This window comes from Cannabis sativa, chromosome X (assembly GCF_029168945.1).
Source record: "Cannabis sativa cultivar Pink pepper isolate KNU-18-1 chromosome X, ASM2916894v1, whole genome shotgun sequence".
In the NCBI taxonomy this organism is placed as follows: Eukaryota; Viridiplantae; Streptophyta; class Magnoliopsida; order Rosales; family Cannabaceae; genus Cannabis; species Cannabis sativa.
Window position 1 is genome coordinate 18,856,476 of NC_083610.1, and position 25,745 is coordinate 18,882,220.

At 34.0% G+C, this 25,745-nt stretch overlaps 4 protein-coding genes across 4 annotated transcripts; 2 read left to right on the top strand and 2 right to left on the bottom strand.

Moving 5' to 3' along the window:
- The first annotated feature begins 3,897 nt into the window (after positions 1-3,897).
- On the top strand, positions 3,898-4,868 carry LOC115714927 (putative invertase inhibitor). The gene has a single exon (XM_030643690.2). It carries the CDS (start codon positions 4,120-4,122, stop codon positions 4,726-4,728), a length of 609 nt encoding a protein of 202 aa, XP_030499550.2. The 5' UTR covers positions 3,898-4,119; the 3' UTR covers positions 4,729-4,868.
- Positions 4,869-11,629: 6,761 nt separating this feature from the next.
- LOC115703115 (probable pectinesterase/pectinesterase inhibitor 41) lies at positions 11,630-14,322 on the bottom strand. The gene is made up of 2 exons (XM_030630616.2): positions 13,238-14,322; positions 11,630-12,430 (listed from the first exon to the last, which is right to left on the bottom strand). Exons 1-2 carry the CDS (start codon positions 14,247-14,249, stop codon positions 11,703-11,705), a joined length of 1,740 nt encoding a protein of 579 aa, XP_030486476.2. The 5' UTR covers positions 14,250-14,322; the 3' UTR covers positions 11,630-11,702.
- Positions 14,323-20,987: 6,665 nt separating this feature from the next.
- LOC133032599 (uncharacterized) lies at positions 20,988-24,445 on the bottom strand. The gene is made up of 4 exons (XM_061106612.1): positions 23,590-24,445; positions 22,875-22,940; positions 21,427-21,694; positions 20,988-21,341 (listed from the first exon to the last, which is right to left on the bottom strand). Exons 3-4 carry the CDS (start codon positions 21,691-21,693, stop codon positions 21,081-21,083), a joined length of 528 nt encoding a protein of 175 aa, XP_060962595.1. The 5' UTR covers position 21,694; positions 22,875-22,940; positions 23,590-24,445; the 3' UTR covers positions 20,988-21,080.
- LOC133032083 (uncharacterized) lies at positions 24,434-25,087 on the top strand. The gene has a single exon (XM_061105906.1). The coding sequence runs from the start codon at positions 24,434-24,436 to the stop codon at positions 25,085-25,087; it is 654 nt and encodes a 217-aa protein (XP_060961889.1).
- The last annotated feature ends 658 nt before the right edge of the window (positions 25,088-25,745 follow it).

Genomic DNA, 25,745 nt, shown 5'->3' on the forward strand with positions numbered 1-25,745 from the left:
GTGTTTGGATTACAAGAGAATTTTCCTAGATATTTACTCAATCTTGTAGGGTTTTTCCTCCCAAAATGATTATTTTCCATGTAGGTTCTATCCCTATTTATATGAATTTTAATAATGCCAGTTATTCTCTTTCAATCTTTTTTTTTTATGAATAGGATCATTGTATTTAATTCTCTTTCAATCTTATCTAGGTAACTATTCATGAAACATGGACAATCCCCACGTTTCATATTTACAACATGTGAATAAAATGAAATAACTGCTGATAACTACTTTTCAAGAAATAGTTCATGTTGTCGAGGTAACATATTCCTTCCAACTATATATTGCTCGCATTCTTCAATGGTTTTCAAGAATAGTTGGTTGCGTTCCACGAGATGTTAGTTAAGATGTTTATCCTCATTATTGCCTTTTATGGCAGTTCTTCGACTAATCTTTAAGAATTTCGAGATTGGTCGCTCCTGACTTATTTTCCTTAGTCTTTTAACATACTCATGAGTATGTAGATCAATGAGTTGTAAGCTCTTTTAAGAACTCGTTATCTACCATTTTCCAACGATATAGCTTCAGTTCTTGTATTTTTTTGAGTTATCCTTGTTAGCTTCCTAGATGATCTAAGGATATCGTCACCTCACACTTCTGTGTATTATTGTCGTTGTCATTATGGCACAACGCGAGACATGTATCTATTTATTACCGCTTATCCCTAGACAAGATAATCGTTGTGTTGAGTGTGGATTTAGCCAATCGACGCAGAGTTTGACTAGGATCAGATTATTCTTATACGACTGTCACATGTAGGATGATAATAAATATAAAGACACAAAGATTTATAAAGGTTCGGCCCCTTTGTTTAGGTAATGACCTACTCTCCTTTCAGTTATATTCATTCTTGAAATAATACCAATTAGATGATAGGCTGAAGCCTTGGAATTTTCTAGCTTTCAAGTATTACAATGAGAATGTGTACATGTTGCAGGTGAGAAGTATGAGAGAGAGAATTCTATGCCTTAATGCTTCTGAAAAAAATAGTTAAATGTTATTTTTACAAACTAATTAATTATTCAAAAATTTATTTTAGAATGAGTGGAAGCCTAATATTTGTGAAAAAAAAAATTGTAAATATTATATAAAAAAATTGGTTTGATTGTTAAAAAAATTATAATAGGGATTTAAATATAATAATAAAAATATTTATAAATAATATTAATTCTAAAAAGAGTTTTGTTTAATATTTAAATTTAAAATTAATTATTTTAAGAAAATAGTTAATTATAATTAATTTAATTCAAAAAATTTTACCTACTGGTAACCTTCTATTAGAGGTTAAAATAAATGTAATCATCACGATTACAATAAATATATAACCAATTACCCATATATATCATTACCAAAAAAAAAATCTTATTTTAGTCCCAGCAAAATTTGTCATAATGTAAAAAAATTGTGACTAACTATAAATTATTATTCATATGTTATGACTAAAAGATCTGTGACTAAAAGCATTAGTCATAAAAATTACAATTTTTTGTGATTAAATGTATTTTTAGTCACAATATTTATTGTGACTAAAACTAAGTTAGTGACTAGTTGTATCAGTTCTTTTAGGGCTCGTTTGGTACGCCGTATTGTAATGTATTGTGTTGTATTGTATTGTATTATATTAGTTTAATAGAGTTATTTGCGGCATAATAACCTCCTTAAGTGGTTAGGTTTTTGCAACTAACCCCCAATTCTAAAATTTTGGTGGTAAAACCTCCTAAACCCAAGTTCTGTTAGCACTTAACCCTTTCCATCCATTTTTGGCTGTTAACTGCCATGGTGGAATGTCCACGTGTACACAGTGTACATGTGGCACAATTTTATTGGTCCATGTAAATAAATATTTAAAAAAATTAATTATTTTAAAAATAAAAAAAAAAATTTCTTTTTTTAGAAAATCAAAAAATTAAAAATTAAAAAAAATAAAAATAAAAATTAACAAAAACCCAATTCCTCTTTCTCTTCTCTCTCTCTCTCTCTCTCTCTCTCTCTCTCTCTCTCTCTCTCTCTCTCTCTCTCCTCCTCCTTCTTCTTGTTTGTTTCTCGGGAAAATCCTATACCAATGTGAAAACTCAAAAGAATGAAACAAAACCTAAAAATCCAGCAAAGTAAGGAAAAGGGCCAGATTTATTTTTGTTATGCCTCTTAAAGAAGAGAACTTTTTCTCATAAATCCAAAACCAGAAAGAGAAAACTTCTAAAAATCAAAGCATTTCTGGGATTTTGAAAAAAAAGAAAAAGAAAAAAACTCAACACCACAATGGAAGCCGAACCCAAAGTCTTTGTTAAGCTCGGAACCGAAGCCGACGGAGCTGCTCCAGTGGTTACATAATCTTTAAGTTTCGACGGTGGTAGAGGAGCAGTCGGGGTTTCGAGGTTGGGGTCCGGTAAGAGAGAGAGGTTAGCGACGCCATTCACTCCATCTCTTAAACTCACTTCCTCAACTCCATTCAAACTCACAGAAACTCCGACAAGAAGAAATCCTCTGCTGCCTCCGGCAACGATGCCCTTCTCGGTCACGGAGGTTTTGTTTTCGTCAAGGACTTCCGTCTCCACCACGATGCCGATTTCGCCATTCGGGAAGCCAAGAGCCTCAATGCCATTCAAACTGCACTTGAGAACCTCGAGGACCAGTTCGAAATTCTCCATGTGAGTTTTGCTTTTTTTTTTTTGTTTTGTTTCTTTTGTGTTTTTGTTTCTCTTCTAAGAAAATCGCATGGAATGATGTATAAATGTGTTGTTTTTGTTTGTTTTCTCTTTGGTTGATAAAGAAATGGAGCATGGAATAGCTGATTATAGAGAAGAAGAAGAAGAAGAAGAAGAAGAAGAAGAAGAAGAAGAAGAAGAAGAAGAAGAAGAAGAAGAAGAAGAAGAAGGGCGGAAGAGAAAGAGTGAATTAGAAAATTAGGGTTTTTTTTTAATTTTTATTTTTTAAAAATTATTTTTTTAATTTTTAATTTTAAAGAAAAATATTTTTTATTTTTTATTTTTAAAATAATTAATATTTTTTGTTTTTTTTTAAATATTTATTTACGTGGACCAATAAAATTGTGCCACATGTACACTGTGTACATGTAGACATTCCACCATGGCAGTTAACAGCCAAAAATATATGGAAATGGCTAAGTGCTAACAGAACTTGGGTTTAAGAGGTTTTACCACCAAAATTTTAGAGTTGAGGGTTAGTTGCAAAAACCTGGCCACTTAAGGAGGTTATGCCGCAAATAACTCTATTTAATACAATACAATGTTTAGTATTGACTTGTATTAATTGATTGTGTAAAGTTATAATATATTTTTGATACACTTGATCCCAACACCAACTATGGTCTGGGTCCAGGTCACGGGTCCGGGTCCCGGGTCGGGGTTCGGGTCCAGGTCCGGATCTCGGGTCCCGGGTCCCGAGTCCTGGGTTCGGGTCCTGGTCCGGGTCCGAGTCTGGGTCCCGGGTCCGAGTCCAGGTCGGAGATTTGTGTTGACCCCAAATCCTTTGTAAATATTATAATACAAACTAATACGGACTATTTATTATGTATTAAATAATACAACATACATTGTATTAAAAAATTTGGTCGTAATATACGTTATTTATTATTTAATACAATACGATCCTTATACGTACCAAACGAGCCCTTAATATAAAAATAAGAGATTTTTCTAATTAAATACAAAAATTAAACATAAAACTTAAATTTTCTTAATATTATTCATTAAAAATTCATCCGTGTATATTTAAGTGCTAAAGAAAGAAATATAGGACAGAGAAAATCAGCACAAGAGGTTCCGATTCTATGCAAATGGCTATATAGCTGTTAAAACGTACGAAAGCAAAACAAAATGTACATACAGTTGAATCAAGAAAAGAAAAAATGTTATAAAGTTGTTCGGCCTTTAACAAAACGCTTTAACTTTTACAACATTTCCTAACAAACAGCCGAATTGAGTGCATATCCATCCAAACCATAAACCACTTCTCATATTAATTCTTCAATTAATGAACACCACATACTTCTAATCATTATTAGAAGTAATTAAGACTTAACAAAGAAAAACCTTTTTTATATTTTCTTCAAAGAATATGGAGTATTACGTTAACACTTTCTTCCTCCTCTCCTTACTAACCATTCTTTTTCTCTCTCATTCGCCACAATCCGCCATAGCAACAACCGAAGAAGGAAACAACAACAACAACATCAACAACAAACAAAAAACTGGTCACCACAGAGGGGCCAAGCTTATCTCGAAGGTTTGCCAGAATGTTACCCAAAAAGCTTTCTGTAGTTCAATGCTTCTATCCGATCCCAACACCCACAATGCCAACCTACGAGGATTAGGTCTTATTGCTCTGAAACAAGCGGCCACTAACGCTTCTGATATTTCGGAGTTCATTAAGACCAAGTTAAATGATCCCAATGTCGATCCTGAAGTTCAGGATGGCGCCTCGGATTGCCTCGAATTCTACATCGACGCGGCCGAGCAGCTCGAGGATTCGGTGTCGGCGCAGATATCCAAAGCCTATAAAGACGTTGAAACTTGGGTCAATGTTGCCGTCAGTGACTCGAAATCGTGTGACGTCGCACTTACTGGTTACGATTCTGTGTTGGGAAACAAGAGTCAAGTGTTTCGTTGGCTTTGTGAAACTGCTTTGACCATTAATAAGATGTTGGTCAATAAAAAGAAACATTGAGTTTATGTCGTTTGTGCGAATGAGTTGTCGTTTTTATTTAATATATAATTATATATATTTTTTCAGCGATCCCATGTGTATGACATTTTAGCACCCATATGTTAATAAGAGGCTAATTTGTGTTTGGGTAGTTGAATTTATATGTTGAGTGTGTGATTTGACACTATTTTATGGTGATCTTCTCAACTTGCAACGATATGATCATCACGAGCTATCTAATATAAATATATAATTATATTTTAAATTTTATGGGTTTGTTTGATAATTAATGGATGTGTGTTGAATTTCGAAAACATGAGATGATGCTTTTTTTTTTGTTTTTTAATAAAAAATATAATTTATTAAGATAAATCTGATATTATGGACAAGCATCCGTATTAACAGATGTTGCCAATGTGTGGGCAACCATTTGCTAATCGTAATATGGTATTGCAAGAACCACTACTAATAGCAGCTAATAAAGAATTAATATTTAATAAAATAGACCGAAAACTAAAATTTGAGTGAAAATTAATAATCCAAGCGATTGCCACAATAAAATCATTATTAATAATGGAGATACTAAAACTAAATTGGTGCGTAGGAGTTATGTCCAGTCTAATTGCAAGCAGTTCCGCTACATTAATAGAAAATTCACCCAACACACCAGACGACCAAACCAACCACACCACACCCTCAGCATCCCATACCATTCCCCCAATCTGACAAAGCCTCTCTTAGAAACCACTGAAGCATCAATCGCAAGAGCAAAGGAATAAGGAGGAGGTGGCACCTGCCGAGTAGGTCGTTTTTCACCTGGGCTTGCAAAGCACAATCCCAAATGAAGACCCCGCCGAATATGCTCTTTGAATTTCGACAGGTGATTATGGGCTAAATCTGAAGCAACATCTAATCTTGACTGCTTATTAGTAGCAAACAATACTGAGTTCGATTATATCAAAGCAGCCATAAGGTAATCATCATTAATTCAAAAGCCTCATGAGATAACTTTTCAAAGAGAAAGAGAAGAATTTTTGGCATTGGTCCATATACACATTGACAGAGCACCTACCATTGGAATCTAACAAGAGTAGGAAAATTCAGATTCTTCTCTACACTGTGAGCAACAAAGAGGTACCTGAACTTTTTGAGAGATAAGATGTGTAGCTATTGGTAACACCAGATGGAACATACGCCAAACAAAAACTTTCACCTTTGGTGGCATAGCAAGATTCCGTACTCCATTCCACCATTTAATCAATTGGGATGAGTCTGCTACTCCCTCATTAACTTAAAGCGACCACGCCAGCGAGTAGCCACTTTTAACATTATAAACTCCATCTCGATCTTAGTGACAGCACTGACCATCCTTTGTCTTTCGCCTCGCTAATGGAATAGACCGAATTATATCTACATCTATGGGCAAAAAACCTGTTGAAGCTTCCCCACTACCCATGTACCAAATGGAAGGATAAATTCACTCAACCAATAATCATCATTAATTCACCTCTTGATTGGCTAAGATCTCGATGCAGGAGCCATGGGTCTTTGAATGCCCAAACTTGTGTTCCATCTCCAATGGATCTCTAAAGACCACATTTGAGCAAACCCAAACCCCAAATCAAACTCGACCAAAGATAAGATGAACCATCTTTTTCAGTGGCTTCTACGATAGAGCAATTTGGAAAATATTTTATGTTTCAGAATTTGGGTAGGCAATAACTCTGGGTATAGAAGTAATCTCCACACTTATTTAGCCAAAAGAGCTTGATTAAAAAGTTTAAAATCCTAAAACACAAGCTCGCCTATCGCCTTAGGCTGACACACCATTTCTCATTTCACCTAAAGAATCTTCCTTTGATCACCATTCATCCCCACCATAATTTTCATAAAATGGACTTCAATTTTTTACACGTTGCCAAAGGAAGCTTAAGGACACTCATAATTTAAGTTGGAATAGCTTAAAGAGTAGATTTGATAAGTACCTCTCTTCCACAAGTAGAAAAGAAACTTTGCTTCCACCCTCGAACACGCTTCCTGACCTTCTCACAGATCCCCTCAAACATCTGCCTTTTGTTTCTACCAATTAATGGTGTCTCAAAGATTGCAACTCACCAAGCCTAGACGGCTGGATATGTAAAATTTTCACCAAGCTTTGCTCTCAGCGTGGTTAAACATTGACTTTGCCTTTACCTAGACATGGAAGCCTATCTATGAGTCGACAAACACTATAAGAAAAATTTTAAAAATACAACATATATCTGATTTGTAATTAAGCTCTCATACACTCAAATACCATAAGTTTGCTAACCGCAACAAATATGTATAAACAGATATCCAAACGTTCATACGTATAGTATGATTATCCATAATACAACCCTAATCTTAGTACTCTTATCATACTGGGATTGGTAGAATTAATTTATACTATTCAATATTACCCAATATATTAAATTTTGGTATCTTAGTGCAACTCTATAAACACCCATACCATTATCTCTAATTTGGTAGCTACATAACAATATAATACATGTATAATAAACATGTGTATATGTGTATTTGAATACTTTTCTAATCTTAATTCTTGATTCAGGTTTGCCAGTCAACCTTAGTGAAAATCTGCTCGACGATCGGAGGCCCTATTGGTAAACTTGTAAGTGTCTCACTATAATACTTTCGAGGTCTAAAATTCATTATCTGAAGTGTTTCTATCTATAAATAAGGTGAAAATACCTTAAATACCCTAAAAATATAAAAATTGAGGTACCCCGGGAATCCTGAATCGGGCAACTGGATTTACAACCTAGTGCTCGAATATTCTGGGCACTGCCAGAGCATCGGAAGCCCAATTCTACCATTCAGGTGCCCAAATCTTTGCAGAAACCTACCACTCAAAAAATTTCGAGTTCTAACTTCTCTAACCTTCTCCAAATCATTTCAAACTTCATAGAATAGTTTAAAATACCAACATAACATATCTCATAGCTCAAAACATGCTTTAACTTAATACTCAAATTTCACTATTAAAGCTCTAAGCTTTTAACCTAAAGCTTAAATTCATTTCCAACAAATACTAGGACAGTAATTTCATGCCAAACAATCAATGGTATTATGGCCAAAAGTTGTTCCTGACATCACAACAATCCACTCTCAGTAGAATTACAATTAGCAAGAAATCAAAGAAATTAAAATTTATTTAATAAATATTTTTTTTCACTTAAAACTTGTTTCTCTTCTACTAACTCAACTCTTCAATGATAAATGGCTTCTAGATCACTTGCCTAAACTCAAATTTAGAAAGAAAAAACACATATTTAAGTTGGATTTTCTTGAAGGGGGTTTGGCCATGAGAGAGTTTAGGAGAGAACTACAAGAAATGTCACTTTTGCCAGCACATTTTCGTGCTGGAAAAAGTTGGTATTGCGCTGGTAAAATAGAATTTACTTGTGATGTGTTGGCAAAAAGGAGTTGGCAAGTCAATGTTGGTATTAGAACTTTTACCAGCATAAAATGAAAAGCTCTGGCAAAAATAACTTTTCCCAGCACGTAAATGTGCTGGTAAATGTTAGATTTTAGCCACTGCAAATGTACGCTGGTAAAACTTTCACCTCATTGCCAGCGCAGTTTGCGAAATGCGCTGGTAAAAGTGACATTTCTTGTAGTGAGAGTGTTTTTTCAGATACTGATTTTATTTTCTTTATTCTCTACATAAATTCATCTTTATAAATAAACTAATATGTTTATCTAATAACAATTCACAATTACCAAAATGCCCTTCACATAAACATAAATGTCTTTAAACATATAAAAGGATCATTTATCTAATAACTCACATAATCCCATTATTTTTAATTGTCCATAAAAATTTTCGATACCTCTAAAATACTTATCTCTACCATTGGGACATTGTTACCAATCAACCAGTCACCACTGTTGTTGATTATAAACATACTAAATACATATCATAAGCATACGACACTACAAGAAATATCTCTTTTGCCAACACATTTTTGTGCTGGCAAAAGTTGGTATTGCGCTGGTAAAATAGAATTTACTTGTGATGTGTTGGCAAATCAATGGTTGTATTAGAACTTTTGTCAGCATAAAAGGAAAAGCGCTAGTGAAAGTTAGATTTTAGCCACTGCAAATGTACGCTGGTAAAACTTTGACCTCTTTGCCAGCGCAGTTTGAAATGCGCTGGTAAAAGTTGCAGTAGCGAACTGTGCTGGTAAAAGTGACATTTCTTGTAGTGTGACAGAAGCTTAATTCAATAAGATCTCTATAGTTGAGTAATAATACAACATCTGTCAATTTTTTAATAATAATTTTTTATTTCTACAATCACATATTATTCCATAATTTAATATATATAATATTAATTAATTATTTGCTAATTTTTCTTGTCTTATTATGCAGTTATACTTGAGATTAAGCTTTAAGCTAATTTTGCTATTTGAGTTCTTTAATTTTTTTCATTATAAGCGTACTTTATGGTCTAGCTAATACTAAAATTTTGGGAACTCAGTAGTATAATTGAGTGGAAGTTTTAATCATAGATATAGGTATGGACATATATAGCTTCTATTTGTTAAAAGTAAAATGACCAGATGACATGGACATGTACACCACTTTTGACACATGGCAAGAAGAAAACAACTCTAGGGCCTTATTTACCAAGACTAGGGTGGTCAATTTGGGCATTGGAAACTGTGCAGGTGCCTTAGTTGATATCAATGGTTGCCTAGGGCACTAAGGTCCAGCAAAGTCGTTTTTAGGTGCTATCCTTTGAAAAAGTTCAAGCGAGTAGGTCCTAGTGACCCTAAAGTGATGAACAATGAAGTTATCGACGTCACGTGTTCTGGGAGCTAGGTTGACACACCTATGCAATGTCTCACATCAGTTTTGGTTCCTAACAACTTCTTATGGACAATCTGCTCAACCATTTTCCTAGGATACATGAGAGAAAAGCCCCAGCCATGTTTTGAACTTTGGAGATAAGACTACAAGAAATGACACTCGAGCACCCTAATGGGTACCGAAGTCGACATTCAGTCGATTGAGGCGCACTATAGATAGGATTTATTAATGTCGGGACTTCTTTGGACCCCGATTCCTCAAATCTATCAAGGAGCAATGCTAGGACGTGATATTTCATCAACGACATCTTGAAGGAGCCCATTTACAACTATGGGTGCCCAGGTTGACACCTAACCATAGGCAATGATTTTGTTTCACCAAGTAATGCCCATAAAAATTAAACAAAACTAAAATTTGTGGAGTACTTTTCACCCAAAAAAAAAAAAGATTAAACATAAACGAGACAAATTTTAGAGATGTTTCTCCCCACTTGGGTGCCTAGTGCATACCTGCATGCCACTATGGGAACTCGGGTTGACGTATTTGACCTCGGGCACTTCATCACATCTTTCTAGAGAATTTTTCTGGGTATTTCTCTTATTTTCATCCATAATGAAGATACAAATACGTTGTGCATGCACTCATGGTAGATAATGAACTAATTTTGTTACTTTGTCTACCATTTGATGTACTCAACTTTAATTATCGTTGATGAAAATGTTCATTGTTAAAAAAATGTGTTGATGGCAACAATACATGAAATATTCAATAATACATGAATATCAACAACTCGTATGAATGCAAGTCTTTATATCATGCCACCATTGATAATTAGTACAATGAATGTACCTATATAATTAAAACATATCTCCCAACCCCGTGATATTCCTTGGGACACAAACACTACATGTTGTATTTTCTTATAAGCTACTACGATCAATTATATATGCCTTGCCATGTTTATTTAATTATTGAGGAAGGTTATCATGGCCAATTTCTTATCTCTTCGGCGTGTTTGATTGGGAGTTATAGAGAATGAGAATGGGAAAGATAATAGGAACATATCGTAGAATTAAAGTTGATTAACATATGAGTTAAAAAAATTACATTGTAGCATCATTAATTTACTTAGTATTTTTGATGTAAGAAGTCAAATCAATAATACTGAAAAAATTATTATTTCATTAAAATACCTTTCTAATACTTTATAAAGAAATGGAATGATTTTTCTTTTTAATTCCATTCCATTCCCTATATTTACCACCAACCGGCCTGCTTATAATTTTCACCGATCAAAAAATAATTACTCATAATATTTTTTATGTTCCCTCGATTAAATTGTTTAAACGTAAAGAATTTTTTTGACCGTATATAGATGTTTGCCAAACTAATGGAGTTACTGTACGTATGTATCATATAAGCCAAGCCCGCTCTAATTTTTAAAGATAAATTAATCGAAATCCTGGACAATGTATATATACATATATATAATTAAGAACCAGCTTATAGTAAAGACAATTTTTATGTCAGAAGATCAGTATAGACAAATTAGATCTACTGCGCAAAAATATAAATATTTTCAATAGAATAATCTTGTATATTTCGTCATCTTTATTGGAAAATACATCTATATATACATATATATTGTTATATGAATTTATTAAATAATCTAATTAATTCTAATCAAATCTGCACTCGCCGACGAACCAAATAAAGTCTGCACATATATGTAATACGATTACTATATGTAACGGTTTTATAAATTATAATAACTCGTTATATATATTTATAGAGTTATACACAAAAGTGTAACATATATAATTGCACCTAAACAATATTCTATAATATCCTCGTTGTTATAGATTACATTAATTTTTCAATTATTGAATTTTCATGCAGGACCAATCTAAAAGAGCTAGCTACATAGATGAACATATTTCAATTAAAAAATATAGAATTTAAAAAAATTGCATTTTTAGCATTCATAATCATATAAGAGAATACACACTTTTGCTGTAGTGTATTGATAAAATATGTATATATATCTAAAAGAAACGACAAGTTATCTCGACAATTGAACATTTATTAATCATTTAAAATAATAATAAATAATATTTTTTAAATAAAAAAGAAAAAAACTATAACAATCCACTATTGAAAGGCACACCAGTTTGAGGCAACCAATCATCTCCAAGTAAGAAATTAAAAACAGTAAAATTGGCCACGTCAGAAGAATTCCCAATCACGTGATATCCTGGCCACGTGACTCTGTTGGCTGTGTCCGAGCCTGGTCCCGTATTATTAAACTCTCCATAATACAACGTGGAGAGAGCAAAATCTCCATTCCACTCACGCCAACCAACGGCCTCGATTGAACTATCAAAATAAGATTGCATATAAACCGTCCTCGAATACTCCTTCCACGGTCTCCCCAAATAAGTCTTCGTAACACTAATCGTACTATTATTATTCATCATCGACATATTTCTAGCCGCAGCCAAGTCATCCGCAGCCATAATTGTACAGTTATGGATAGAAAACCCAGTGTTCTGATTCGGATCAGTGCGCCCTTGAGCCGTGATTGCGTTGAACTGGTTCGCCATTGCAAGCCTTGGATATATGTGACAGTTCTGGAAAACGACAGCTGCGTTTCCGAAAATGAAATCTACTGTGCCGTAGATATCACAATCGCGATAGAATTGGCGGAGAGAATGAGTGTAGAGAGTGTCTTGGTACCCTTCGAAACTGCAGCTGTAGAAAGTCGATAAATCGGCGCTGTTTCGAACCGCTACCGCCTGGTGCTTGATTGCGCCGGCTGTGTTCCGGAATGTTATGTTCACAGCTACGAATCCCGGCGCCCCTACCACTGAAAACATAAACAAAAAAAAATAATATTAATATAAAAGGAGAATTGCTAAAAGCACCAATAGTGTCTTAATAACTTTTTTAGTGTCATATCGCTATTTGTGTAATCAATTAACGAGTCTCATACAACTTAAATAAATAATTTTTAAGCAATATAACTAGGTGATACCCAATAGCAATGCTCTAATAAAAATAGTTTAGTTGCACATTTTTTATAATAATTTTACGTGGCAATCTCACATGAGCATGCGACAACTAGGATGTAAAATGAAAGAGTATTGCTATTGAATACTTATCCAATACTATTTAAAAGTAGTGCTTTAGGATTAGTTAGCTATATTTTTTAAAAACTATTTTTTAAGTTCTATAGTGTTTTATACTATTAATTACACTAATAACGGTATAATCAGAAGAGACTTAGCAATTCTCAAAATAAAATGTACTCCTATATATATTAGTTTGACTTACCAATAAGATATTAAAGGCTATTGTAAATAAATCAAGAAAAAAAAAATCAAACTATATACTTAAGTATAATTTAAATTTACTTGTTAGATCCTTAGCACCACATAGATGCATTTTATAATTGATTAACAATAATTTTACTTAATTAATTTATATGAGACTTAACATTACACACCTAAATAAGTGGTAGCATTAATTAATACACATCATTATTAAAACGATGCTAGTCTATTTTTATATACAGTAAATGAAAACGATGCATCATTATTGTAGCACTACCCCACAACAACCAATGTAGATAAACACATATATATTTAATTGGTATAGTAGATCGAGGGCTTACCAAATGTGGCAGAATTAAACGTTGTCCAACCATCTACAACGCTGCGGTTTCCAGTAATCACCGTCTGATTGATTCCATCTCCAATGATCATTAGATTCCATTTATTCTTAGCAACAACCACATACTCTTCATAAACACCAGCAGTGACATAAATCAAAGAGTACCCTTCACTCGAATCCGTTTTGTTCGGAGTCGCATTAATTGCATCGTTAATGGTAGTAAAGTTACCACTTCCGTCTTGACTCACCGTCACGATGTCCCTAACCAAAACCTCTGCATCCGCAACCTCCTGATCGGCGAGGTTTCTACGGCTTACAGTCTCATACACCACTCTGTTTTGACTCGACATCTTCATCTTCATGTGTCCTTTTCTAAACCCCTTAAGTTGTTCTCCTTTAGGGGTCCAAGTAGTCACTTTCTTCTTCTTAGGCACCCAACCTCTCGTAACCAGAGCTAGAGAGACGCTATATAGCTTAGTGTCGTTGGCAAGAGGGATTGATATACCGTTCTTTACATTCCAAGACGACGCCGTTCCTTGTATTCCATCCAAACAAGTTTGCTGGTTAGTTAAGATGGCACTGAGAAAAGTCTGGATATCTTCGGCTTTTAAGGTCGAAAGAACTCGACTCGTTTTGTTAACCGTTTGGAATGAGCTTGACAAGAATTCCATGTTGAGAATCGCTAGAGAACGACAGTCCTCTAGAGCTCGAACCGCTGCAACCGATAAGGTTGAGCGTCGGCGTAAATACTTTTCTATTAAGGATAAGAATTTTCTTGCTTGTGACAGTGATTTTCGAACGGAGAACCGGCCGTAGTCGTAGACATTCCCGTGAGTGTGGGTTGGAAGTACAGATTTGCAGTAGGAAGGATCCGGTGTCGTTTTGCATAGGTTTTTGGGAGTTGTAGTTGTGTTAGGAGAGGTTTCTGCTGAAGTTGAGATTGAATTAATAGCTGAGATATAAAAGAGTATGAGAAATGATGTAGCTAAAATGGAGAGTAGCTTTGAAGTCATGGTTAATAGTGGTAAAATAGGAGAGCACTTGAGTTGGAGAGGATATTGAGTGGGATTAGTTATTGAAAGTTTGGGCTAATTTATAGGGATGAGTAATATTGGCAAAGTATAGCATTAATGAATAATGGTAATGTAGTTGTTGGGGTTGGGGACAGAGAGAATTTAGTATAGGTATTATATGTATTTCGTCAAAGTCAACTTTTTCAAAGACTGTACAAAAGCGCGTCGATTCAAGGTGGGGATATGTTAAGTGTATTTATACGTAGTTTTGAGTACATAGTAAAAGAAAAGAAAAGACCCCATATTTTGTTACCGTTAATAATACTGACGGAAGTTGTTTAAAAAAATAATAATAATACTGAGAGGGATCGATGTTAGATCGCAAAAATAGGCAACTTGTTATTAAGCAAATACATATGTTAATGTCATTAAGATAGTTAAAAAAAAAAACAAGAAGAAGAAGTGCATGTAGTGTAAAGTATATTCAACATTTCTCTTTATTTTAGTAGACGTCACTTTTCTTATAAGATGGAATCATTTTTAGGCCTAATTTTATTAATTAGATAAAACGATCACATATGTGATATTCAACTTCGCTATCACGGCGTTATTCACTGGCTAGCTCACATTATAAATGCATGGAAAATATTAAGATAAATTAACGATCAAGATGTATTAAAAAATATGGTCAAATAGTTAATAAGATCATTACTGCTTAATGAATGTATGCAGATGTATAGATATGTCATAAAATATAGTACCTGCGTTATGGGCAGGGTCAGGGACGGAGTAGGACACTATCTCAAGAAAAGCACATAACACTTTATTTAAGGGGCTAATTAATGTAATAGTTTTTTTTTTATCTGAATAATATACTAATGAATTTTTTTTACAATTCACCTCTTAAAAAGAATCTATTAATGCATTTTTATTTATTTCGATATTTGATAGAATTTTTTAGTTTAATATTTTATATGGTCCTCTATAATATAGTTATTTAAGATATCTTGTAAAATTTTAAAAAATTAAAAAAAAATTTAATACACTAAAAATATAATTTAAATACTCAATTTCACACGCTTATAAAATAAAAGAATTACACGTGCAGTAAACTGTTTAAACACTGTTACGAAAATAGATAAGAAGTGCATAGTAGAAATTAACGTTTTTTTTTTTAAGAAAAATGTTGTGTTAATTATACCGCTACATGAAAGGAGGAACCTTTTTACTTAGAATTTTAGGACACTTTCAACGTCAATTTTTGCTTAGCATTGAAGTAAACCCAAGAAAGTAAAATACCTTTTACAAAATGAACTAGTTAAAAGAGCACTTTTTACTTTGGTTTATATAGAAAAACCCAAATGAAAAATCACTCACATTACTTTTTTTTTTTCTTTTTACTTTCGGTAGTTTTTGTTTTTGGTAATTATACAGGAAAATTATTACAATTTTATTTAATACAATAACATTCATTATAATTATAGTAGATATTATGTTTATTTTTAAAAATTTCTAAATAAGTTAACATGTAAAAAATATAATTCTGAATTATTTGTACATCCACTTATTTTTTTTATTATTTAACAAATTATTTTAAATTTTATTTTTAATACTATAAATTATTTATATAACTTTTTTAAAAATAAGTAAAATATTTGTTATAACTAAAATATATTATATACAACACATCATATATATATTATATGTAAAAATAAATATAATTAATCTATGAGGGTTAAAAATAAAATAAAAAAATATATTTTTATTTAATTTCTTAATGTGTGATACCACACACACATATATATATATTATAATTAGTTAAATATTTTTATATTATTTATTAAATAAAAATACTGAAATTTAATATTAAAATCCACTAATAACATTTAATAATTATGATCACCTAATTTGCACCTTAATATTTTTGAATGAAAAATGACCCTAAAATAGGAGAATACAGCTACCTACTTGTAGTGGTTGATCATGTTTTTGCTACATATTTTCTTTACCACGTACGGTCAATTAAGTAGTGGCATACAGCTACTTTAGTCGTTGATCATCATTTATTGACACGAACTGTCCTAATACTATGCCCACACTGAAATCTATAATTAGAAGAAGACTGACCAATTGGACGTATTCAATATTTGCATGAAAATGGAATCAGTCGGTGATAATATGCCTTTTTCCTTTTCAAAATTACATGTTAATTTTTTTTTTTTTTGGTTATAATTATATACCATTTGCTTAAATGTTGGACTTTCACTATAAACTTTTGATGTATGCAAATTAAGAAATATTTAAGATATGCAAATATGATTAAATTAATGTTTGGAGAAGGGATCTATATATATTATTTATATAGTTGGATATTGATATGTATGTGACGGTGGATTTTGACTACATTAATTTTTCTTAATCCTTTTGACAGTAAGTATTTGGAATTATTCAATTAAGTCAACACGACGGCACTACGAATTAATTAAAAAGGATACGAGACCCTTCATTCTAATTAAATTTATATTTATATAATAATATAAAAGGTAATTTTAAGTGGAGTTCGGTGGTATATTATTTTAACAAAAACATATAATGATTAATGACTACATTTCTTAGTTATATAGGTAGTTAGTGCGTTAACAAGGACATATTATAAAGCCATTAATTGCACGTAAATTATTTACTGAGCTTTAATAAGATGTATAATTGCAATGCTACCTTTGCTTTCACATATACGTAATAATTTCACATTTTATATTTGCATATATACTACTGTTACAAAGAAACAAAATTGGTTATAGTACTTTCTATTCTACCTAGCTAGAAAAATGATTTAAGATAGTATATATGTTTTAATTAAGAATATTTCATTGACGAACGCGTTATTAATAACGAAAATATTTCACTGATATTTCATTCATCAACTGCAGAATGAGGCGGGCGATTGAGTTAAGTGGGAGTCTGGCTTACCTCAGGTAATGGTTAATTATTTCACTGATATTTTCCATTCTTTAGGGTCTCATGGGAGTGATGTGTTAGATAAGATTCAGCCTTCGATAAGTGATGACGATAATGCTATGTTGCTTCAACCGGTCTTGGAAGAGGAAGTTCGCTCTGCGATTTTTCAGATGCACCCTGATAAGTCTCTGGGTCCTGATGGGATGACTCCTGCGTTTTATCAGAAGTGCTGGCATATTGTGGGTCATGATGTGGTTCGGTTAGTTCAGAATTTTTTCCGGAATAAGGTTATGCCTAAAGATCTTAATGCTACCAATCTTGTGCTTATTCCTAAGAAGAAAACGCCTGTAGTTATGGGAGATTTGAGACCTATTGCTCTGTGTAATGTGTTGTACAAGGTGATTTCTAAAGTTTTGGCTAACCGTCTCAAGAGTTTATTGTCTCTAAGGTGATTTCGGAGTTTCAGAGTGCTTTCATTCCGGGTCGTCTCATCTCGGACAATGTTTTGGTCTCATTTGAGATCCTCCACTACTTGAGACGTAAACAGCAAGGTAAACACGGTTGTATGGCTCTTAAGTTGGATATGAGCAAGGCTTACGATAGAATGGAGTGGTCTTTTTTGCATTCTATCTTGCTTCGTATGGGTTTCTCCACTGGCTGGGTTTCGATGATAATGGAATGTCTGCATACTATTTCTTACAACATCGTCCATGGGGGAGAAGTTCTTGGGCCGATTGTTCCAACTAGAGGGATTCGTCAGGGGGATCCTATTTCTCCATATCTTTTCATCATCTGCGCAGAGGGTCTCTCAGCACTAATTCGGCTTTATGAAGAAAAGAAGTGGATCCATGGTTGCCGTGTGGCTCGTCGAGCCCCTTATGTCACTCATATGTTATTTGCTGATGATAGTTTTCTTTATTGCTCGGCCACTATAGATGAGGCTCACCGGGTCTTGGAGTTGTTGCAAAAGTTTGAGGAGGCTTCGGGTCAGAAGGTAAATCTTAATAAGTTTTCTGTATTTTTTAGCTCCAACACACTTGATAGTGTTCGCTCTGGTATTTTGTCCACCCTTCATATGCATGCTGCTGATGAGAACAGTTTTTACTTGGGTCTGCCAAGTATGGTTGGTCGGAATAAGAATGCGGCTTTTGGTTTTTTGAAAGAGAAGGTTAGGAAGCGTATTCAGAATTGGGATAGTAAACTTCTGTCAAGAGCGGGAAAAGAGGTTTTATTGAAGTCAGTGATCCAATCCTTACCTTCCTACGCCATGAGTGTCTTTTTAGTCCCTCTTGAAATTTGTAAAGACATTGATCGCCTCATGGGAAGATTCTGGTGGCACTCTAAAGCTTCTCAAGGAGGTGGTATTCATTGGAAAAGCTAGGATAAGATGTGTCTTCATAAGCATAAAGGTGGTTTGGGCTTTCGGAATCTGAGGGATTTTAACTTATCCATGTTGGGTAAACAAGGTTGGCGGCTATTAACCAACCCGACTTCGCTGGTGGCACGTGTTTTTCAAGCTAGATACTATCCCCATGGTTCTTTCCTTGATGCTGAATTGGGAGCTAATCCAAGTTATGCGTGGCGAAGTTTACTTGAAGCTCAGGATGTGGTCAAAATGGGTGCTAGATGGCGAGTGGGTTCGGGTGCCTCAATTTCTGTGCTTCACCAGCCGTGGCTCCCTTCTGAGGATAATCCTTATGTGATCTCTTCTCATGAGGCTCTTCAGAGTTGTTCTGTCTCTAATCTTCTTCAGCCTGATCGGATGTGTTGGGATATGGAGCTCTTAGAGGACCTATTTGATTCCAGAGATGTGGAGCTCATTTGTAAAATTCCTCTGCCTGCATTGCCAGAAACTGATACTTGGTATTGGTCGTTTGAGAAATTCGGTGGCTATTCGGTAAGAAGTGCTTATCGTGCTTTGCAAGTGCGAAATGGAAGATGGAATGCACAGGATAATTCTGGCTTTTGGCGAAAGTTTTGGTATTTGAAACTTCCTCCTAAAGTTAAGAATTTGCTTTGGAGAGCTCTTACTGATTGTCTTCCATCTCTAGTCTCACTTCAAACTAAGCGGGTCCATGTTTATAGTGTTTGTTCTTTGTGTAATTTTGAACCTGAAACCACTTTCCATCTCATGGTCGGCTGTTCTTTTACCAAAGCTTGTGTGGAGCGCGGGTTGGGACTGGTTATTAATAATGGGGAGGAAGATTTTGGTGCCTGGTTTGAAGATTTCTGTCATTCTCATTTGACTGAGAGTATTGAGAAGTTGGCAATGATTCTTTGGAGTGTTTGGGGGGCCCGTAATGATCTAGTCTGGAATGATAAGGCTATTTCTCACTACAAGAAAACCAACTTTTGCCGGCGCATTTTTGCGCCGGCAAAAGTATACTAACTGCGCCGGCAAAGCTTTGCCGGCGCAGTTGTGCGCCGGCAAAGCTTATCTGGGAAGCTTGGTCGGTAAAAGACTTTTTACCGGCGCGTAGAGTAAATGCGCCAGTAAAACTTCCTTTTACCGGTGAGAAATCACGCCGGTAAAAAATAAGCGCCGGTGTTAAAAAATGCCCTTATCCGCTATGAACCTGCTTTGATAAAGTTTTGCCGGCGCAATAGTGCGCGGCAAAACTATTGGCGCCAATCTGACAGTTGGCGCCAATAGTTTTTGGCTACTTTTACGGCGCGAATGCGCCGGCAAAAGTATTAATTTTTATTTTTAAAAAAAATTAATTAATTATATTTAATTAATTATAATATTAATTAATTAAATATAATTAATTAATTTTTTTAAATAATTATAATATTATATTAACAAAAAAACCAACATAATTTACATTAAAAAATAAACGAACATTAATTATATTATGTTCTACTAAAATCAGTATATAAACAAAATGTTAAATGTTTGAACCGGATAATAAAAAAAAATACAGTTCTATAGGCGGGTAATGTCGTCATCGTTGTTTCTCTGAGTCTCGGGAGGCTGCGATGACGATCCAGCACTGTGAGCAGGCCGATGATCCGGCACTGGAGTGGGCAATGGTGGAAGATCCATGGGAGGCAAGTTGAAACCGGCACGGCTCGAGAAAGATACTCAAACCGATCTTGGAATCGTCCGAGGTAGAGTTGTTGTGTCTCATACCGCCGCCTCGTATGTTGAGTTGTTCGCTCCGCTTCCTCCACTTTTTTCTGTAAAGCCTCGTACTGTTCCATTGTAACAGTCGGTGGGGCTGAAGGATGCGTGGCAGGTGCTCTTTTGGCCCCAACTCCCTTCAGTCTGGGGAGATGGCCAAAGCCTCTAAGATGTCGAGATCGTTCCCCGAGTACTTGCGTCATAACAGGTAAGTCTCGGGGGAACTGTGTAGGATCGACAGCAGGCTCATCGGGCTCATCTTCAGTGGGCGCTGGTTGAGTTGCCGCTATTTCAACCATTTGCTCCTAAAAAAAACAAATAAGTTAAATGGTTAATTATTAACAAAAAAAAAGTTAAATGGTTAATTTTAATACAAAATAAATTGAAAGAAATAAATAAAAATTGAATTAAAATGTAAACTTACGTAAGCTTGTTGTGCGTACTCGTTGCGCCAATTGTTGCCTTTATGGTGAAACTTTTGAAAAGTTTCCACCGCAGTTGGCAGTTCTCCTGTGTCGGGGTTAGCCTATTTCAAGAGAAAATATATTAGTATTGTTATTTTACTAGAAAAATTTATATGAATGATAGTTAAATATAAACTTACCCCCTCGACAACATGTGAAACAATAGGCTTGGAGCCCCAGTCTCCTAGAAATTTCATCTTACCCCGACTTTCTTTATTTTTCGCTGCTCTCGCCTGAAATTAATAATTTTTCTAACAATTAATTATTTATTATTGACTATATAAATTAAACATTACTAAAATTAGAAATTTTAAAAAAAAAATGTACCTTTTGTTTGTCTGTGCTCCAATAAGCGATGCAGTCACTCCACACCTCTTGAGTTACTCCCTCAGGAGGTGACATGTCGGCCCTCTCCTGTCCAAGCTCCTCAATATTTTGTATCCACTTTTTCTTGCAGTCTGCCCTCCAGTCACGTAAACCCTTTGACATCTCGTACTCACCGTAGTCTACGAATGTAGGGTTATCTCGTGGGAGGACAAACTTGGTCTGCAAAAAGTTACACATTAATACATTAATTACAATTTAATAAGAGTATAGTAATTTAGAAATTAAAAAAATTATTAAGACATACCTCAAGTCTATCCCAGAGGGCATTGATGTCAGCTCTACTGACATCTTCCCATTTGAATTTATTAATGGGGATAGACATCCGAGTCATCCATTTCGCCATATTGTTGAATTTTTTTCCGTTTTTGCCGACGGGGGTGCCAGTCTCTGCGTGCAGCTCAATCTGTAACTTGGCAGATTGTGTTTTGGAGAGCTCCTCCTCAACATTCTTGCCTTTGTATTTACCTCTGACCCCTTTCTTTTTCGAACTGCTGCCACCTGGTGTAGACATACTACATATACAACACTTTATTATAATTTGGAGAAGCGTATTTAAGAGTCCTTACTGACTCCGCCTCTCTAAACGGGTCTAAGGTATTTCGTGCATGTGTAAAATTTTTTAAAAAAATTATCACTATGTGATAATACAAATACATTTGTTAAATCCTATCTTTGGTGTATAACCAAAGAGATCAAGAAAAGATAATACAAATTTAATTTTATGCTATTTTACAATATCTTATCATATACTTTACAATATCTTATGCTCATTTATACTTATTATAACATCATTTTATTACATTTTCACTTTTATTATTCAAATTAAAATTACAAACTTTTTTAAATTTATAATATCACTTTATTATATTTTAAATTATATATTACATTTTTCACTTTTATTATTTGTTTAATCCTATATATTATTTAAATTATAATTACAAACTTCCTAAAATTTATAATATCACTTTATTATATTTTAAATTATATATTACATTTTTTACTTTTATTATTTTTTTAATAATTTATTATTAAATTAAAATTACTAACTTTTTCAAATTTATAATATCACTTTATCATATTTTAAATTATATATTACATTTTTCACTTTTATTATTTTTTAAATCATTTTTTATTTAAATTAAAATTACTAACTTTTTTAAAAAATTTAATACCACTTTATTACATTTTAAATTATATATTACATTCTTTAATTTTTTTTTTCAATCATTTATTAATTTTTAATCATTTTTTATTTAAATTAAAATTACTAACTTATTAAAACTAATAATATCATTTTATTATATTTAAAATTATATATTACATTTCATAATTAAATATTTTCCTAATTATTTATTATTTAAATTGAAAATATTTTTTTTAATACCTAAAAAAATTATTATTTTACTAACTTTTTAATTACATATTTTCAATTTCAATTTCAACATTCAATTAATTTTACATTTTTTCTACTAAAATTTCGGCAGCATAACGGCTTAAAAAGTGTAAACCCAAAATTTTTAATACCTATAAATAACACAAACAAATATTTCCATACAATATATACACAAACAAATAATCCACCCATCCAACAGCAGTCAATTTTATCACAGAACCTACTTCTCTAACATACATATACATATTAACTAATAACAAACACTGCTACATATACTAAGCGAAAGCAAAAAAACATACCTGAATCGAGTGCAAAAATGACAACTGCAGGCAGCTAGCGGTAATCCCGAGCGGTCGAACACGGACCTAATTCCATGAAAAAGTAAAACCAAATTAAAAATTTAATACCTATAAAAATTTAAAATTTTTATCACATATCCATTACCCTACACTAACTTACACATACACACACATACACATACACATACACATACACATACACATACACATACACATACACATACACATACACATACACTCACACACACTCACATACACTTATACACACACATATACATATATATTTACATACATATATACATACATACACACACATATATATGCATACTTATTTACATACATACATATATATATACATACACCAATATACACATACAAATACATGCATACTTATATATACACACCCACACCCACATACACATACACATACACATAAATACATACACACATACATACATACATACATATACACATATATATACACACCCACATACACATACATACACATATATATATACATAATCTCACATACACATACATATACATACATACATGTATTTATACACACACATACATTTATACCCACATAAATATACATACACATACATACAGAAATACATACATATACACATACATATACTAATACACACATACATACACAAATTTATACATATAAACATTAAAAAAAAATTAAAATTAAAAAAATTAAAAATACCTTAAATAAATTGGAGGAGGTGGGGCTTGGTGGTCTGCGGTGGTGGCTGGCGTAGCTCGGCCGCCGTCGATGGTGGTGGTGGCCGACGGTGGTGGTGGTGTTGGAGGTGGTGGTGGTGGTTTTTTTGAAGAGAAAAAGAGAGGGATTGAGAGGGATTGAGAGGGGGGGTTAGAAATTGAGAGAGATTGATAGAGAATGAGAGAGAATCAAAGAGAGATTGAGAGAGGGGGGCTGAGAGGTTTCAGAGAAAACCTAGGGAAAAAAATGAAAATGGAGGAGAAGAAGGGGGCTTCGTGCTCCTGATTCATATATATACTTTTACCGGCGCATCCAATTGCGCCGGTAAAAGTGTTTTTAAAATCTGACCTAAGTAGCCAAAAACGAGCGTTTAAGTAAATACTTTTACCGGCGCAATAAATACTTTTACCGGCGCACAATTGCGCCGCTAAAAGTATTCTCACTTATCACATCAAAATCCACACGTTTTCTTTAACACTTTTACCGGCGCAATGGTGCGCCGGTAAAAGTATTCCCACCTACCAAGGAAATCCACGCGGGAAGTTTCCCTCTCTTTTTTTGAGACTTTTACCGGCGCAATTATGCGCCGGTAAAAGTAAACAAGCGCCACAATAAATGAAATGAAAGGCGGCAAACTTCTCGCGCCTGTTGGCGCTTCATTTGGTAACTTTTACCGGCGCATATTCAGTATTGCGCCGGTAAAACCAGACTTTTACCGGCGCAATAATGCGCCGGCAAAAGTAAAGCCTAAACGGAAGTGGGATTTCAGATTTTGTTTTATCTCGACAACCTTTACCGGCGCATTTGACGAACTGCGCCGGTAAAAATGCCTTTTCTTGTAGTGTCTGTGGAAAGAGTTGTTTCATCTGCAATTACTTACCTTGATCTTTGGAAATCTGCTCAAAATAGTAATGGAGGAGCTTCGTCTTCTTCTAGTCAGCTTCGTGCTGGTATTGAGCACTGGATTAAACCATCTTTGGGAGAGTTGAAGGTTAATTGTGATGCTGCTCTGTTTTCTGGAGAAAGGAGTCATGGTTTGGGTTGGATTATCAGGGATCATGCTGGTCTGTGTGTTGCTGCGGCTGCTGTCAAACACCGAGGAGATATTGATCCTGTTGTTGCTGAGGCGTTGTCCATGAAGGAGGCTTTGAGTTGGATTAAGTCCTGTTGGGAAAATAGCAGGACTGTTGAGGGCTTGTATCCTACAGCGGTTTTATTGGAGTCAGATTGTCTTGTGTTGGTTAATGCTATTAATAGCAAGAGCCATATTCTGTCTCCTCTTGGTCTTATTGTTTCAGATTGTATTTCTCTTATACAATCCTTCTCTAGTTTTGATATTTCAGTTCAGTTTGTTAAACGATCTGGGAACCAAGCGGCTAACTGGTTAGCTCGTTCTTCTGGTTCATGTCCTGATCGTATTTCCAGTAGGGGGTCTGTCCCTTCTGGTTTGGAAGCTATTTTGTTAGCTGATTTGCTTTAATGAAAGTTGTAATCTTTGTTTCAAAAAATAACGAAAATATTAATTTCACCTTGTGTTGCTTGTGTTTAATTTGTTAAATAATTATAAAAGTGTGGACGTGGCTTATTTAATTTAAAATCACCTTACGTTAAAAAAAATTGAAATCATCAAAGAGTTATCAATTTATTGAAAAATCATACCAGCATTGTACCAGATTTTATCAGAACTCTATAATTAAGCGTGCTTGAGCGAAAATAGTACTAAGATGTGTGACCTCCTAAAAAATTCTCGTATTACACCCCTAAAATGTGTGAGCCTTGGTTACCTGATAAAACAAACCCAATGGTAACCTCTTTACCAGGCCCGACCCTGGGCATAGGCGGGCTAGGCCTGTACTTAGGGCCCACCTAGCCCAGGAACTCAAAATTTTTTTTCCTGTTTCAAAATTATATATTTTTTTTACTGATTTTGAAAAATACCACATTTTTTCTAACATAAAGCCCCATTTTTTTTTTTCCTGTGGCCCACTTTGTTTCAGGGCCGACCCTGCTCTTTACGCCCGAGTCTTGTAAAAGCCAAAGCTGCAAATCTGTTGAAAATGGATAGTTTGGATTGTGACATGGAAGTGCTGAATGATCTGTTTGAACCAAGGGATATCGTGAGTTTAATCCTTCAAATT